The sequence below is a fragment of the Coccinella septempunctata genome, chromosome 3 (genome assembly GCF_907165205.1).
Source record: "Coccinella septempunctata chromosome 3, icCocSept1.1, whole genome shotgun sequence".
Taxonomy (NCBI): domain Eukaryota; kingdom Metazoa; phylum Arthropoda; class Insecta; order Coleoptera; family Coccinellidae; genus Coccinella; species Coccinella septempunctata.
The window spans coordinates 37,517,478-37,532,777 of NC_058191.1; the positions used below are offsets into that span (position 1 = coordinate 37,517,478).

At 37.5% G+C, this 15,300-nt stretch overlaps 1 protein-coding gene across 5 annotated transcripts in view; it reads right to left on the minus strand.

Moving 5' to 3' along the window:
• LOC123309910 (neurobeachin) overlaps positions 1–15,300 on the minus strand; it is a 452,107-nt gene that overhangs the window by 141,514 nt on the left and 295,293 nt on the right. For all 5 annotated transcript variants that reach the window (XM_044893215.1, XM_044893217.1, XM_044893216.1 and 2 more), the window contains 10 exons: positions 13,686–13,786; positions 11,891–11,986; positions 7,290–7,411; positions 6,963–7,089; positions 6,783–6,902; positions 6,477–6,623; positions 6,147–6,260; positions 4,518–4,658; positions 2,245–2,390; positions 799–1,012 (listed from right to left, as the gene is read on the minus strand). In XM_044893215.1, coding sequence (XP_044749150.1) covers positions 799–1,012; positions 2,245–2,390; positions 4,518–4,658; positions 6,147–6,260; positions 6,477–6,623; positions 6,783–6,902; positions 6,963–7,089; positions 7,290–7,411; positions 11,891–11,986; positions 13,686–13,786 — 1,328 coding nt within the window. The remainder of the gene's footprint in view (positions 1–798; positions 1,013–2,244; positions 2,391–4,517; positions 4,659–6,146; positions 6,261–6,476; positions 6,624–6,782; positions 6,903–6,962; positions 7,090–7,289; positions 7,412–11,890; positions 11,987–13,685; positions 13,787–15,300) is intronic.

A 15,300-nucleotide genomic window follows, 5' to 3' on the forward strand; every position in this document is an offset into this window, starting at 1 on the left:
CAAACCTAAGAATCCTCCTGCTTAGGAACGGAATTTTCAGAACATTCTGAAGGTTGGTTCATTAGAGCAGCGTTCATTACAGCTTTTAAATCGATCCTAATTGAAATATCCATTGAACGAAGAGTAATAAATCGAAATTACGAAAACGAAATTATAATCCGCGCGGGGTTTATAACTTCATGAACGATTCCAATAATTCGCAGCATCAACTAAATTCGAGATAATAAAATTTCAATATCAAAATTCCATCCGGATGCTTGTTAACATTGGCGCCGAATACTTAATCCGATATTGGGCGAGGTAAATTATTCAAATTTTCATTAAATCAGAAACATGCAAAGCACTTTGGACACTTCAACTTTTCCATAAACTGATTGGATATGCAAAAAAAACGATCAAGCTTTATGGGGGCTCAAGCATCATTTAAGCTGGGAACAAGTTTAATGCGGTAATATTTTATAAATGCAGTATATGGGTCAGATTCGACAAACTTTCAATGGAGGGAAGTTTTTATTTAGTTTTGGGATTTTGTAGTTTGCGAAATGTATCTTATAGTTTAGGAGGAACTATTCGAAATTATTGGGGAGTTTGAAAGACAGGGTACTTCTTTCCATACATTGTCTTGAAACAAATACAGGAATGGCAGTTTAATATTTATAAATCTGAAGATGATTTTGCTTCAAAGATCTCGTACCTAAACATGTAATTGTTTCTCAAAACGTTTTTTTCTGTACGCTTCTATCTCAAACGAACATTTACATCAAAGGAAATACTCGGGAAATGTTACCATGTACAAACCTGTTTGAGCAAGAGCTCGCTATTGGCACTGAGGCATGTAACAAGATACTTAGTTAAGCTGAGGAATGAACCGAGCACGTCAACGGTGAGATGGTCTCTAGAAGACCTCTGCAGCATGAAGCTTATCACTAGGAATCCCCTGTTCTGTATCATGTGTTGCTGGACTGTCTGCGACGTCTCCACTAGTTCGCAGATAAACCCCAGTAACTTTGAGCTGAAATAGAGGTAGGTACAATCGAAAAATTATAAGCAACCTAAACATTCCGTTTCCATAACCTAACTTATCTCTCATTGTTGTAATCATACCTGTACCATTGTAATTCAGAGCCTAGGTATAGTATAGTTGCAAATTTTCCCAGAAATGATAAAACAATGAATTGAACAGAGTATGAGTCACATGACTTTTCAGTAGTATAATCGTGAGTATGGAAATAATTTTGAGAAGATTGTGGAAAGAATTTATTCTAAAGGTTCCTCTAAATATACGAGGTTTGTTCAAATAAAGATTCTCGAACTTTTGTTGTTGTGTTAAGTCCCATAAGCAACACGTAAGACCTATTTTGGTGTTCATGGCGATTTTTGGCTCTACAAAACAATGGATCCAAGAATAGGCTTCAAAAACACTTGAAATGTTGGCTGTGCCATTTGGCGAGCCAGCCTTATGGCTGGCTCAAGCTCTTTACAGAAGGTAAAGAAGATGTTAATGACAGTGCTGGACCAGGACGCCCCAGCAAGGTGATAAAAACCTTGAAGCGGGGAAGAATATTGTTGAACAGAATCGTCGAATCACTATTAGAGAAATTACTGAGGATGTTTGCATATGGGCGGGCTCATGCCATAAATTGTTTTTGGCATGAAAAGTGTGACAGAGAAGTTTGTATCGAAATTGGTAAATTTTGACGCACTGGAGTTCTTCAATGACCTCAACAGTGATCCAAACTTCTTAAAAGTATAATAACAGGTGACGAACCATAGGTTTATGGGGATGAGGTTGGAATTAAAGCCCAATAATCACAGTGAAAGCTGCCAAGACCGAAAAACCCTGTCAAGTTAGGCAAAAGGGCTTACTGGCTGTTGCCAGAAGGTTACATTTTCAATATGGAATTCGACCTTCGATTTATGGGACGTCTGGGCGAAGCTTCACGAAAAGAATGATCAGAACACTGGTTATTGCTTGTTCGAGATTTTTAGGCCCGAAATAACACCGTTATCATGCCTCAGTCTCGTATTCATCGGATGAGGATCACTAGGAAGAAGAATATTGAAGAATGAATGAATATTTTTGGTCTGGAGAAAAATAGAGTCACTTTCCTTTTGTACAAACCTCGTATTGTTAAGAACGATTCTGAGTATGGACCAGCCATTCCCTTCTCCGAACCACCACTTCAACCCCTTTCCCAGAATTCTTTTCATTCGAAAATCCAAACAAGCAATCCAGATACTCACCATAGGGTCGGATCACGTTTGAAGTCCGAGGCGGTATTCAACTCGTAAGGCAGGTCCAATTGAGAAAATAGCGGGAACAGTACTTGGATACCTCCTATGGAATTAAGAGTGCTGTGGATGGAATGCGTTATCACCGCTTTCACGTCCTGCAAAACGCAATTACGAACATTAGGCAGGCAACGGACCGAAGATGCAGCAAGGAGACGCGACTTGCATTACGGTCCGAAGGGAGATGGTAGATATTTCGCGATGTTTCTAATGAGTTTTGCGTGCTAGTTCAGTTTAATTGAGGTGAGGGGGGTAGGTGTGTTGTCAAAGTGGTCCTGAAATGCAATTTTCGACGTATGCAGAGCAACCGAAACTTGCAACACTCGTTCGACTAACTTATGAAAACGAAACAGAAAGTGGGTAGAATACGGGAATGTTCGTCTATTAGATTGCGGTTTCGGTTTAGACGCGTGGCGGAAATTGCTCAAGTAAGTGGGAATAGGTAGATTGGGGATGTATGCCAAATGCTAATGCATTTTCCAAGCAGACAGGTGTGACTAACTCAAATTTCATCGTTTGTGCGACTGGATGAATTTTCCTACCAAGAGAAGCATTCATGTGGTCGTCGGTGGTATCAGTTCGGGTGGTTTGAGGCGAAAGAGACCCCCAAGCCACTTTTTGGTCAATTATCCTCTTCCTGACACATAAAAGTGATCTTCTCAGTTGAATCGAGAAAGACATAGTCAGGTTCTCTGATCACAGACACAGATACCTTGTTGTCTTCATTCACCAATGACCCACTAGACCTCACCTCAATAGATTGTAGTGGGATTGCATTGTACTGAGACCTCAAGATTTATTGTGCCCCCTATCAAAGAGCTGTTCTCACCCCCCTTAGTAGTCTAGAGCTCGCCCTCTAGTTCCTAAGTTCCGATGAACCCAAGGACACAAGAAGTTTTACTCATCGCTTCTATGAGTTTCTCGTCCAAAGAATTATTGCGTTGGCCTGCAATTTCGTCACCAGATGCTCTGGTGTTTCCTCCTCCTCCCAACAGAATCCGCATTTTCTGCTAGATCCATTCTCATTAGATGTTTCCTAAAAACCTATAAGGAATCCAGTGAGGAGGTGTAGCATATTCTTGCCAAGATTCAGATACTTCTTAGATCACGAAATGTCAAAGTTCCGAAGAAACTTTTTGGAATTATCCAACACAGAATGATTCCCTATCGGTTTATACCTTCTCCTTTTTCTTTAGATTCATTTACTATGCCACAAAGAGGTTCTAGACCAATGAAAGGAGTTTCAGCTCCTTTCCTGGCCTTTCAAGACGAGCCATGTGTCCTACCTATTGCCATTTCAGATCTGCCACGCGCAGTATTATATCTACAACTTTTGTTCGTCATATTTCAAGTATCACACGTTTTATAGCTCTCTGCATTACCTTTAATTTACTTGTAGGCTTTTTTGTCAGTGCCATTGTGTCAAGGCCATATGTCGCCACCGGCAATATACAGGTATCAAAAACTCTTTTTTTTCATTTCTAACAACAAATCAGTCTGCTTCAAGTTAGATTCTTGCCATTCTTGGGTAGGCAAATATTTGATAGATCCTTGTAGAAAACACAGGCTACCTTGTTATTTTTGCCTGCAGGGAAAACATGTAACCAAATTTCTGCAAATAAGCTGCGATAGGTGTTCTCGTCAGATGAGCTTATTTTCCGTTATAATACCCAGATCATAGCAGGATTCAAATACTGCTTTCACGTTTGTAGCTCCTCAGTACACCAACATTCATTGTTACTCTAGATACCAACAGAAAAAAGAAGTACTACTGATTGACAGTCGAACTTTAACAGTCTGCCGTTGTAATATCTGAAGGAATCTAAAGACTTGTGCCTGTTTTATCGATATCATAATGGTCTATGCCTGGCACAGCTACTACAAATATTTCCAGCCATGGGCTTAGACAGATTGGGGCCAGGGTGGGTATGGCCCTCCTCCAAATTCTTGGTGCTCCCCCCACTGCAGATACTGAAATAGAATAAATTTTCGAGCAGGCAAGGATAAACCTACATTCAGTCACTACGAAACTTCATCTCATAGAGCTATCTGTGAGATTTTGTCGAGAACAGAAGGTATAGAGAGGTTTGAGATCTCAACTTAAGTGCTACCCTCATCTATTTTTCAGAAAAAGAGATTCAAAAAATAAAGACGCCGCGCAAGGTAACCGAAAAATTATACACTCCCTCCGAACCTTAAACCAGTCCGAATCGATGAATACTTACTTGCAACATGAGAGCATGAGGCGTGTGTACAAAATAAGATAAATTGCCCTTGGGTGCTGATTGTAAACATAACTGACTATCTGTTGCAACAGGATTGTACATAAATACTATAGCACTGGAGAGTTTACCATCGTATAAAACCTGCAAAAATAAACAAATCAGGGAGTATCAGTTGCGGAATTTTTATGTCAATACTACTCAAGTCACTATAACAAAAAATATCCAGTAAGATAAAACTAACGAAATTGAATTGAATCTTTATTATAAGGAAACTACCGGTTCAAAACAATAACAAGCAAATGAACAGGATAAACAGTTGAACCGAGCATGCAGCACCGAAATTCAACAATCAACAACAATTTTCTTGATATGCAGATAGCAGAATTATTATTATATTATTAATTATTATCTACTAAACTACTCAAGCATTCGCAGCATATCCCTCTGAAATTCACGAAAAGATAAAAAAATTGATAAAGTTGAATAAGGGTGTCAAGAAACAGTTACCTTTGGAGGAATACAATTATATTTATAATCTTGCCCATCTAGAATTACATTTGGGAATTGCACAGGTAAGGCAACAACTAGTGTTACACCATCGATTGGAAATGTATGGAAGCACTACATAAATATGTTTACGAGTGTGGCCGCGTAAATTTTACGGCTTATATCTGATTTTTGTGTCGCTTTTTCAATTTTATATCTCCATCACCATGAACAACCCGATTAACGACAATTTTGACCCTTGAAACGTAGGACATACTTTAACGACGAAACTATAAATTTCTATGTCCGTCCAAAGCCTTTCTTCGTTATTGACGAATCTTGATAGATTTGGTTCGCGATATAAACCTCTGCTAATATTCACAGGTAGGTATTTATCTAACGAAAGGCAGATTGTGGTGAATACAGTCCATTTACATTTTTAGAAGCAGTATGGTAGAAGGAAAGCACTATCGACTCTCAAATTTCAGTATCACATTCGATGTATTCGCATCCAGTCTTTGAAACCCTAAAATAGCGACTCCAAACTCCACATCAAATCCAGATATATATCAAGTTGAACCTATCCCATCAGTGTTCTTAATTGACGAACTCTATTATGATAACGATGTTAATTATAACCATATGCGATGTATTCGATCATGACTATATCATAAGGCGACAACAATGCATTTCGCTTTGTTCTCAACACAAGAACATCAAGGGCCGCCATGGAGAGCATGCCAGAATCATCGATGACCACGTGCCTTCGAGTGTGAATCGAATTTCAGAGGAAATTATACTTGCACGACTAACTAGGCCAATTTCGAATAGGCAATCATGATTTTCCATCAATCCCAGAAATTTGTACCGTGACACGATATTGGTTGCCCAGAATTTATCTCGAATTATAGATGCGTGTCGATATTTGTAAAGGCTGATTCTGAATTTCTGATATAAAATTATGCCCCCTCCCCAAATCACTCCTTTAATTTTACTCCAATAGACTTTGCAAGCAGTTTCTCGTCGGAATAAAATGTGACAGCAAACAACTCGAAATGCATAAGATACATACAAAAATACAATCTAGTGAATCTTCATCATCTATGGTAAAAAAAAAGAAAAGAAAAACAAAATAATGCTTACGGTACGTGCATCCACTGCAGTCAATGACATGCTAGATGACTGGTCATTATCACTCACCCTTTTGTGATTGTCAGGTAAATTAATATTACATTCGTTATCGAAACGAAACTGACTCTGAAAAAAAGAATTGATGATATTTAGAAAATATGCCAGAACAGTGTGTATATTCTGCAAGGCATCGTTATGCAACGAGAAACACAAAGCGAATAGTGAGTACCACACCCGACCTACAATGGAATCCAGAAGACCATTTCAAAACAATGTCAAGTCCAACAAACACAATGTTACAATTATATAAAAAAAGGAAGAAATTTTAATATTTTCACTCACCTTGTATCCTGGACCTAACCTATGCATAGCGCATATTTGTTGCGTTGTTAGTGCTTCACTGAACAAATATATGGCAGACATTTGACCACAAAAAACTCTCTCTTCGTCTAGTTCTGGCGTGGCACCAATATAACACTTATCAAAAGGCTGAAAAACCAATGCATAATTGTAATAACATGAATAATGAAGTATAAGAAAAATCATTGTAAAATCGAGATGACCAACTAAAGAGTAATGAATATTGTATCTAGAACTTTTCAGAGAAATTTGCGGAATAAAAAAAATGGGTGAAAAACCAATACTTACATCATTTGTCGAAACAAACCAAGCCATATCTGTGCTTGAAGCTAATTGACCATTGACTAAACATTTTATCTCACTCTTTGTCCATCTATTATAAATATAAACTATAGCAAGCATGTACCACTAGAATAAGAAAATGAAAATAACTTCAGTACATTGTATCGCGAAAAATGGAGACATTACCTTTCTTGGTTGAAATTCGTATTTGACACAGTGCTGAAAACCTTTGCCCTTGATTTTCATCGAGGTTAAAACTAAACAATTGCCTACAAAATGAGCTGTATATCCTACACCTTTACTAGTTTTGAAACTGGAAAAAAAAATCAGTAATAAATTAAACATCATAGGTGCAGTTGCAGGAAACTTAATTCCCCATTAATATTTGAAACAGTAATTTTTCAAGGAAATAATGGAGGATCAAAAGCTCTTAAAAAGGATTCGAAGGACAAGAGAATTCTGATTTTTTCAACTACACACTATCGCCGTTTTCCATGTTATTTATAAACTCACCAATACAAGTAAGGCTTCTCCCTCTCTATATTAACTGAATTGATAGGGTCCAAACGGAACCAAGTGGTGAAAGTGAAGCCACTTTCGTAAGGCCATTTCGCTAATGGAGGTAACACAATTGCCTGCAACAAGAAAAATATCTCTTTTAATCACGTTTTTGTTCAGGAGGCCGAAAGGGGGATGCTACGCTGAACGACATTTCTCTACGAGGTGGAGCTGGATATTTACAAATACTTTTTGGAATGAGAATGGCATAAACGCACTTTTACATTTATTGCAACATATAAAAAAAAACAGTTTTTTTCAATACCCTCTTAAACTTCGTCAATCAGCTCTGCCGCAAACTTTGACAACTGTTGCTAAGAAAGCAGCTCTGAGAACATGACAAGGATTCATTCGCTATGTATGCAAGAAAGGAAAAAAATGGCAATCTCATTAACCCACAAGTAGATAATCTAACTGATCCGTATTGTTCAGTCGTGCATGTTAGGTTACCTAACTCAAGTTGGTCAGGCGTCTTTTGTCCCAATTGCTGGCGACGCTTTGCGGGCCGAAAACAATATCTTGGACAGCAATCAAAAAAATAATTAATAATTTTCATCGTCCGACGATCCGAAAGGTTTTTTTTTTAAACAAAGTAATCCTCTGATATATCGTCGCAGTTATGGCACCAGTTGTCAGGTTTCTCCTTCAGCTCGTTCAGATAAGTAATTGTATTTCCACTTGTTCAGTTGCTCAATATCCACAATAATAATCATCGGAAATTAGTCTCAACACTTTTGCGAATCAATTATTCAAATTTTTGGGCCATTTTTTGTTGGGCTGTTTGTTTGTTTGATTATTTTAATAACTTTGAATTAATATTGTAGCCATGGCTTCATTGTTGTAGATTGACGTTACAACAAGGTTCCATTATTGTATGATGGTTATTTTCACCTTACATTGAAATTAATGTGCGACCACTGAATGTGATGAAGTAAGAATTACTTCTACTGAAACTCTAATCATATTAAGCAGTAAATTCTAGTTTGAATTTGGAAATTTCAGTTTTAACGAGTTACTGGAGAAAACCCTGAACTGAAGCCCTGAGATTCAGACTCAATTCTCATCTCTCCGACAGATGTTCGAAAATCCAGTGAAAATGCCTTACGGAAATGCCGCAGCTGACCATGCATACACGAATTGACCGAGCTCGGAAACGTTTCGTATATCTTTCCCGCAACTACAGCACCAGTCTCTTCGATACAACACAGAATCCACATCCAAGATCGGCCGCCTCTAGCTCATAACAAACTTCCAGGCCGCTTACCGCCTACTTATAATATTTCCTTTGGGTAGTATCCGAGCTGCTCAAACAATGGAAGCAGCTATACAAACAACTGTATCGTAAAACAAACAGGACGCTGTATCCTCATAAGGGACGGAAGCTGGGAAACTTGAATGGAGCGCCGGCGTTTTTCTTGTCGAATGAGTCGTTCTTACCGAAACTTCAATCTGCTTGATTACTATCCCATGAGCTACAGTCGGGGCGAATTAAGACAGCGTTTTCCGAGACGACATTGAAATATGACAAAGTGGAAAGGGAAAAAGGACGATGGAAACTGCATTTTGTAATTTTTGACCGATGGAAACATCCGACACAGATAACAAGGGCGTAGACTTCGTTGACAAATCACAAACAGTAATCAGAATTTACTGTTCGTCAAAATTTGGGTATATTGATGTTTTCCTATATTTTCCGTATCATCCTAATCTATTTCTTTACAGAAAATTCTTCTGGTTCATTGTCCAGCAAGTTTTTCATTAAGTTCGAACATTTTCTTACTTTCAATTGTTCTACATCTCAGGGCTGTATTTGATACAAAACCCCAGAGGAAAAATCTGATATGAAGTCTGAGGAGCTTGATGACCATTCAATATTTGAATTTAGTAAGGCAGTAGATCACAAATCATTTTTATATTTCCAAGAAAAACGGATTGGTAGAAGAGGGCCAGTAGAATGGCCACCACTCTTCCCAGACTTGACAACTCTTGGGACATTTCAAGTCTGTTGTATATAAAACACTTGTAGAAGAATTGAAAGTACGTACAGGCACAGCATGCCCAGAAATTGAAGTTGAAGTTTCAAAAAAGGAGGTATAAAATAATTGATTAAAACCAAACGTATGAAATTTACCCCTACGAACGTAACTTTACTTATTTTGGCATTTTTTTTTCCATTATGGGAGCCGTATATACAGGGTGTTACACCTTTTCAAATTGTCACATCTTTGGAAAAGAAATTTGGTTTTCCTGAAGAGTAAACTCAAATGAACATCCTTAAATCTGGACCAGCAGTTCAGATTTGCATCAGGGCCGTCGATTTTTTCTCCATACGTGGTAGCGAATGAGATGACTCGTTATAAGTGATACAAATGGATTTTCCTCAACGAGAGAAGTGATCAGGGAAGGACTGAAAAGTGTACCACTGGGATTCTGTCGGACGTAGATTGATATATCTTCGAACGTAAAATTTTGACAATGAAGAATTATGCAGTGGTTTTATTCCAGGCGGTCCCAGCTCTCATTTTTTTTTCGGAATTTAATAAGTCGTCAAGATGAATTTTCGAATAAAAAGGGACGTCGTTTATTTCGTAATCCTTATAAATTATACCCATCGAAAGCAGTTAGTTATGGAGCGTTTCAGAGCGTGGGTCCCTAAAGGGCATTTTGTCCTAGGGTTATCCGAAAAGCATTGGTAGCTTTCTACTGTAATATTGAGGGTATCAATGAAATATAGTGGAACGGTCTGAATATTAAGATGATTTATAATCTTCACACTAGAAATTGTGCGGTTTCGGATATCATTATCAGAATTTATATTCGGTATTCCCACATGAATTCTGCTCCTGAATGGATTCTACAGTCACATTTTTTTTTCATTATTTCCAAAGGTACCTACAGCTCCACAAAAGCAGAGACATTTCGTGATCGTTTCAAAAGTTGGCGATTCTTGTTCGCCAAATGTTCAGTTATGAGAAATCAAACGTTTAGGTATACTCCATTCACATTTATTTTAGCAGTCGGTTGGCCATGAAATAATTTTCTCAGGTTTTTGTAACTAGAACGGAGTAAGGTTGGCACTCATGAAATGTCGTTAATGTCATATCGCCGTTGCCACAACTAATATCAATTTTTATTACGAAAATGCCGAAAGTGATTGAAAAAAGTGACAAGGTTTCAGGAAGTGCTATTTAGAATCCAGGTCCGCTCATTCAAATAGTTATACCCTGATATTCTAAAATCCACAATACGTCAGACGGTATCGAACATATTCAATGTAAGAGAATTTATATAATGTTTCATCTGAATCTAAACGACTTATATTTCAGCTGAATATTTCCACAGTCAGGAAGATTGTGAATGTAGAGGATGACAAAGAATTTCCTTCTATTGGGAGACCCAAAAAAGTGGTGGCATTTGAGAATTTGATGTTTGAGTGAATTAATGCGAAATTTTCGATGAATGTCATCGTAGAATAAGTTCCCGATTATTGATTTTTCTATTTTTCATTTGACTTGTCCTAAACATTGTAGGTAAATGTCTTAAGGTACCAATAGATACCTAATTATTATTATTATATCAACGTATTAAGATGGACAGCCACAAATGAACGTCCTGTTAATTGTTTATTCATGTGAAATTTTTGTTCAAAGGTGAAGTTCATCTTGACTTGAAACTTCCTTTAATTCCTTCTACATAAGATGATTTTTGTTGAAGAATTTAACATTATTGTAATTTTCTGTTAATACCTTCGGGAGATACCCATTCCCAACCACTGCATCATATGGATTTCATCTTCGGGTTAATATTTTTGAAATCTACAACTAATGTAACGTATTCAAACTTTAGACAAAGAAGATAACGAACATTAACACTCCTCAAGCTAGTGCATATTATGATATTTTACTGATCTCTTGTATTTTCCATGCAAATATCTGAATTTGGGTATGCCTTCAATCAGTTTGTATAAACATCAATTATTTTCGTCATATATTTTCCGAAGAGATTCGACATTGTGATAAAATACGTAATAATAGAAACTTTCACGTTGAACGGGCAACATAGCGTTGATTTAAAACCCAAAAATGTTTTGACAAGCGTCATAACCCCACTATACAGAGTGAAATGTGTCAAATTTCCATGGCCAACCGAGTGCTAAAATAAAAGTGAATGGAGTATACTCTCCTATATCTGAATATTTTTCTTGCTCCTCGTAACTCTTTCACTTACAGGCAAGTTCTTGTCGTTTGCGTATTCACTGGTCCCATGGAGAACCTATACTCACACAATTCACTTTGACCAGTTTCTTAAGATCCTGGAAATAACCTCAGTTGATTCCCTCTAGGAGTCAATAATTTTTCTTCCTGTTTCGATGGAAACCCCCGTTTTCGAAAGGGCGAGGTGAAAATAACGAATCGAGCAAATAGAATCCCTGTCGCCTAAAATAAAACGCGTCCAGATACCCTCTGGGAGTCCCTCCCTATCCATGAATTTTGAATGGATTAAAGGAACACGGAGGAGTTTTCTAGACTCCGTTAAAGTCGTTAGAAATCACTTACCGATCCCTTGCGTCCTGGGAAACTGAAAAAAACATCTGGTCCGCTCCTCTGAGGCATTTGACGGAGCACGTTCAGTAGTTTGGCGGAGTGACGGGGCTGAAAACAGAGGAAAAGCAGTTAGTGTAGGAGTAGTACAATAAGTCAGGGAGGGGACTGAAACGGACAAAAAATTGGTGGAGGTAGATAGTAATTTCTAGGGAGAAATGAGGATCCTACTTTAATGGTATGAAGTTGGAAATAAACGGGTGCTGTGAGGTTCAACCCCCCTCCGAGTAGGGGTGGATCGTGGAGAATCAAGAAAAATTACGACAAACAATGTAGATCGACAAGATTTCCGTGGATGAAGTTTTCCGTTTCTAAACTTGAAAATGCTTTTCAAGGGATGGAGAAATATTTTTCCTATCGGAAGTCCACTATTTTGACGACAAGAATTTTTCGTCCGCAAACTCTTTTTTTCCGCTGTCGTCACTATATGATACGACCCGGTATGAGAGCAGTTATATAGTCATTCTCGTGAATCTACGATTTGATGCCTGAAATAGCAACAGTGGCGTAGCTTGCCTTAGAGGGGCCCTGTATCAAAATGTGTTGAGGGGCCCTAAGGAAGGGTGAAGTAAAAATAAAAGTGGCAGGAAATGTTCGATTAGTATCGAAATGATTATATGTACTTATAATTAAAAGTTCTAACTCATACTTGTGCTGGAAGCGAAATAATATACAAACAACATAAAATGATAAACAAACTAATAATAAACAAACAATACAATAAATTTAAGATACATTTTTCTAACATTTATTTCACCAAATCTATTTATCAAATCAGCCATAGCTGATGACGATTTCAGTTTTTTAAGTTGTTCCCACTCTATTGACAATAACGACATGTCTGAAAGCCATTTCTGTCCCATAGAAGTCCTCAGATAATTTTTTATGAGTTTTAATTTTGAAAAACTCCTTTCAGTGGTTGCAGTTGTAAACGGTAGTGTCAAAAATAAAAGGCATACAGTAATATCGTCCGGAAAACTGGATGCAATGCTATAGAATTTTATCAGGACTAATTCTAAAAGTTCTTTGACGGCACGAATTTTCTGAATTTCAGATTTTAAGTATTCGTATCTGAATGATGAATTCGGTGTAATTAACGGAATTTTGAAATGAATGGTTATCTTAGCAGTTATTCTCAAAAATGCTATTGTAAAACCTGTAAGAGGTCTTGGATAACATTTTTAGGAATGTTTTGCTTACAGACATTCGGAGGCCCCTAAAGACTGGGGGCCCCGTATCACTGATACCGCTTATACCGCGGTAGCTACGCCCCTGAATAGCAACTGTCATTTTTTGTTGTCAAACAAATTTTTCATAAAATTCACAAGATTTTACGAGTGAAATGAGAACGTGGTTTGAATATTACCGTCAAGAATAGATAGTGATCGCGATATGGATATCAGTAACTGCTACACTCCTCCAGATCTCAGGGGATTGGTAACTACGGCGAAATAGACTAGGCTAGCAAACGGATGACTACTTATTTTTATAAAAGTAAGTGAGGATGAAGCAAAAATGTAATATGTACCTCGGCAAAAAACTGTCTATTATCTAGCCTGCTTTCTAGTCTAGGCTATCAATTTATAGGCTCGACTATAAATGACAGGTTTTCACTCTTGGTAAAGAAATAACTATTTTCCTTTTCTTAAGAATACATTCACACTGAACATGACAAATATCTTTCTGGAGCTCTGAAACTACCTCCTCTTCATGTTATCCAATACTTATTTCTCTTCGACGTTTAACTTACCCATTTACCATTCACAGCTTTCATGGCACCAAACAACAATTTCAGTTCTTTCACGGTTATGCTGTAGCTCGCCAGCACTCCCAGCATCTCTATGAGTAGATCTGAAACAAAGAGCCAAAATTACCACATTTGACGCAGACATTGAATCTTTTAATGAAAACCCATTGCGATTAAACTAATCTTAATTAATTTTCGGCCTTATAATATTCACTCTTGGCTCATATCCTGATATCCCGTAAATAAACAGAGTACATTAACCACCGTCGAAGCCTACGAAAATGGTTATCTCCCAGATCCTAAGCTAGGAGAATTATGGAGGGTCACGATCTGTTATAGTAGTGTAGATTCAATCCAATTTTCAGGATGATCCGAGAAAGTGGTGGGAAGGAAAATGAATAACTATTTGGTGGAAAAATATAGTAGATATTAAATAAATAATCTCGTAGCCCAAGATATCCTTTCGATAGATTTCATGATATGCCTTAAAAAACCATAATGAAATAGGCTTCATAAACGCAGAGGCCAAAAACAACAGTCGAATCGGCATAACAACCCCTGCCTGTGGACGGTGCTAACCTTACTTTCGTCAAACTGACGTTGACTTAAGAAACGTCTGGCATAACAGGTTTCACCACCAATTTGACCAACGCCAAAACGTCTCTCGTATATTGTACGAATTATATAATTGACCAAGGTTCATCTATCGATTTTTCAGACAGAAATGCTTATATACTCTTCTATTACTGAAAATAGATGCAGAATATTTCGTACCATCAATTATTTTTAATTTCGTTTGGATTCTATATACCTGCCCCAATAAAATTTGCCACAATTCAATTTGGTCCTGAATTCGGTTGAATAGAGATCGATGCCAGAGAACCATTTTATATCAGTTCGGTGGAGAGAGAGTTATAATCCTATTTCCTCCGCTGAAACTCTCAATATAAAGTTTTCAATATTTCCTCCGAATTGAATATTCGCGGGCAAAATGAAAACCGGAATCCGCTTTCTTTGAATATATTTGGTGCAAGAGACACTCTATTCGTTAGTAACTAAGTAGCGGTTCATTATTTGGAATAAAGATAAATTGGGAGTCAGTTCGTAATGGGATATACTGGGTGTACCACGGTGGATGGCCTATTGGACGTTTTTTAGAGAACCAAACACAATTTTGTGCTGAAAAGTTGCATGTTGGGGTTTTCGCTCATGCTCTTTCTCCCTATGATATTTTCAGACCTGAAACTTGACGTTATAACATCTTATTTCAAATGACACACCCAACTCATTGTTGTACAATTCGATAACTCATTCAATGGCAATTTTGATAGTGTGCCATACCTTGGGTAAAAAGTAAACGGTTTATGAGATATTGGGATTTTTATGAGAACCATAGTGAGAACGGATGGTCACAATTTTTTGAATAATTCTGTTAGGGGCGTCTTTTCGAAAAACTTTTCACTGTTTGAAATTGAACCATTATGTAGCATTATAACACTCTTTGATGTTTGGAGCCAAACTGTAGAGGGTTTTCAAATAACAACCTAAACTCTTACTGTTTCAATCAATTCTACGTGAAAGAGAGGTTCACCTAAATAAACCCCACACTTGAAGGTAG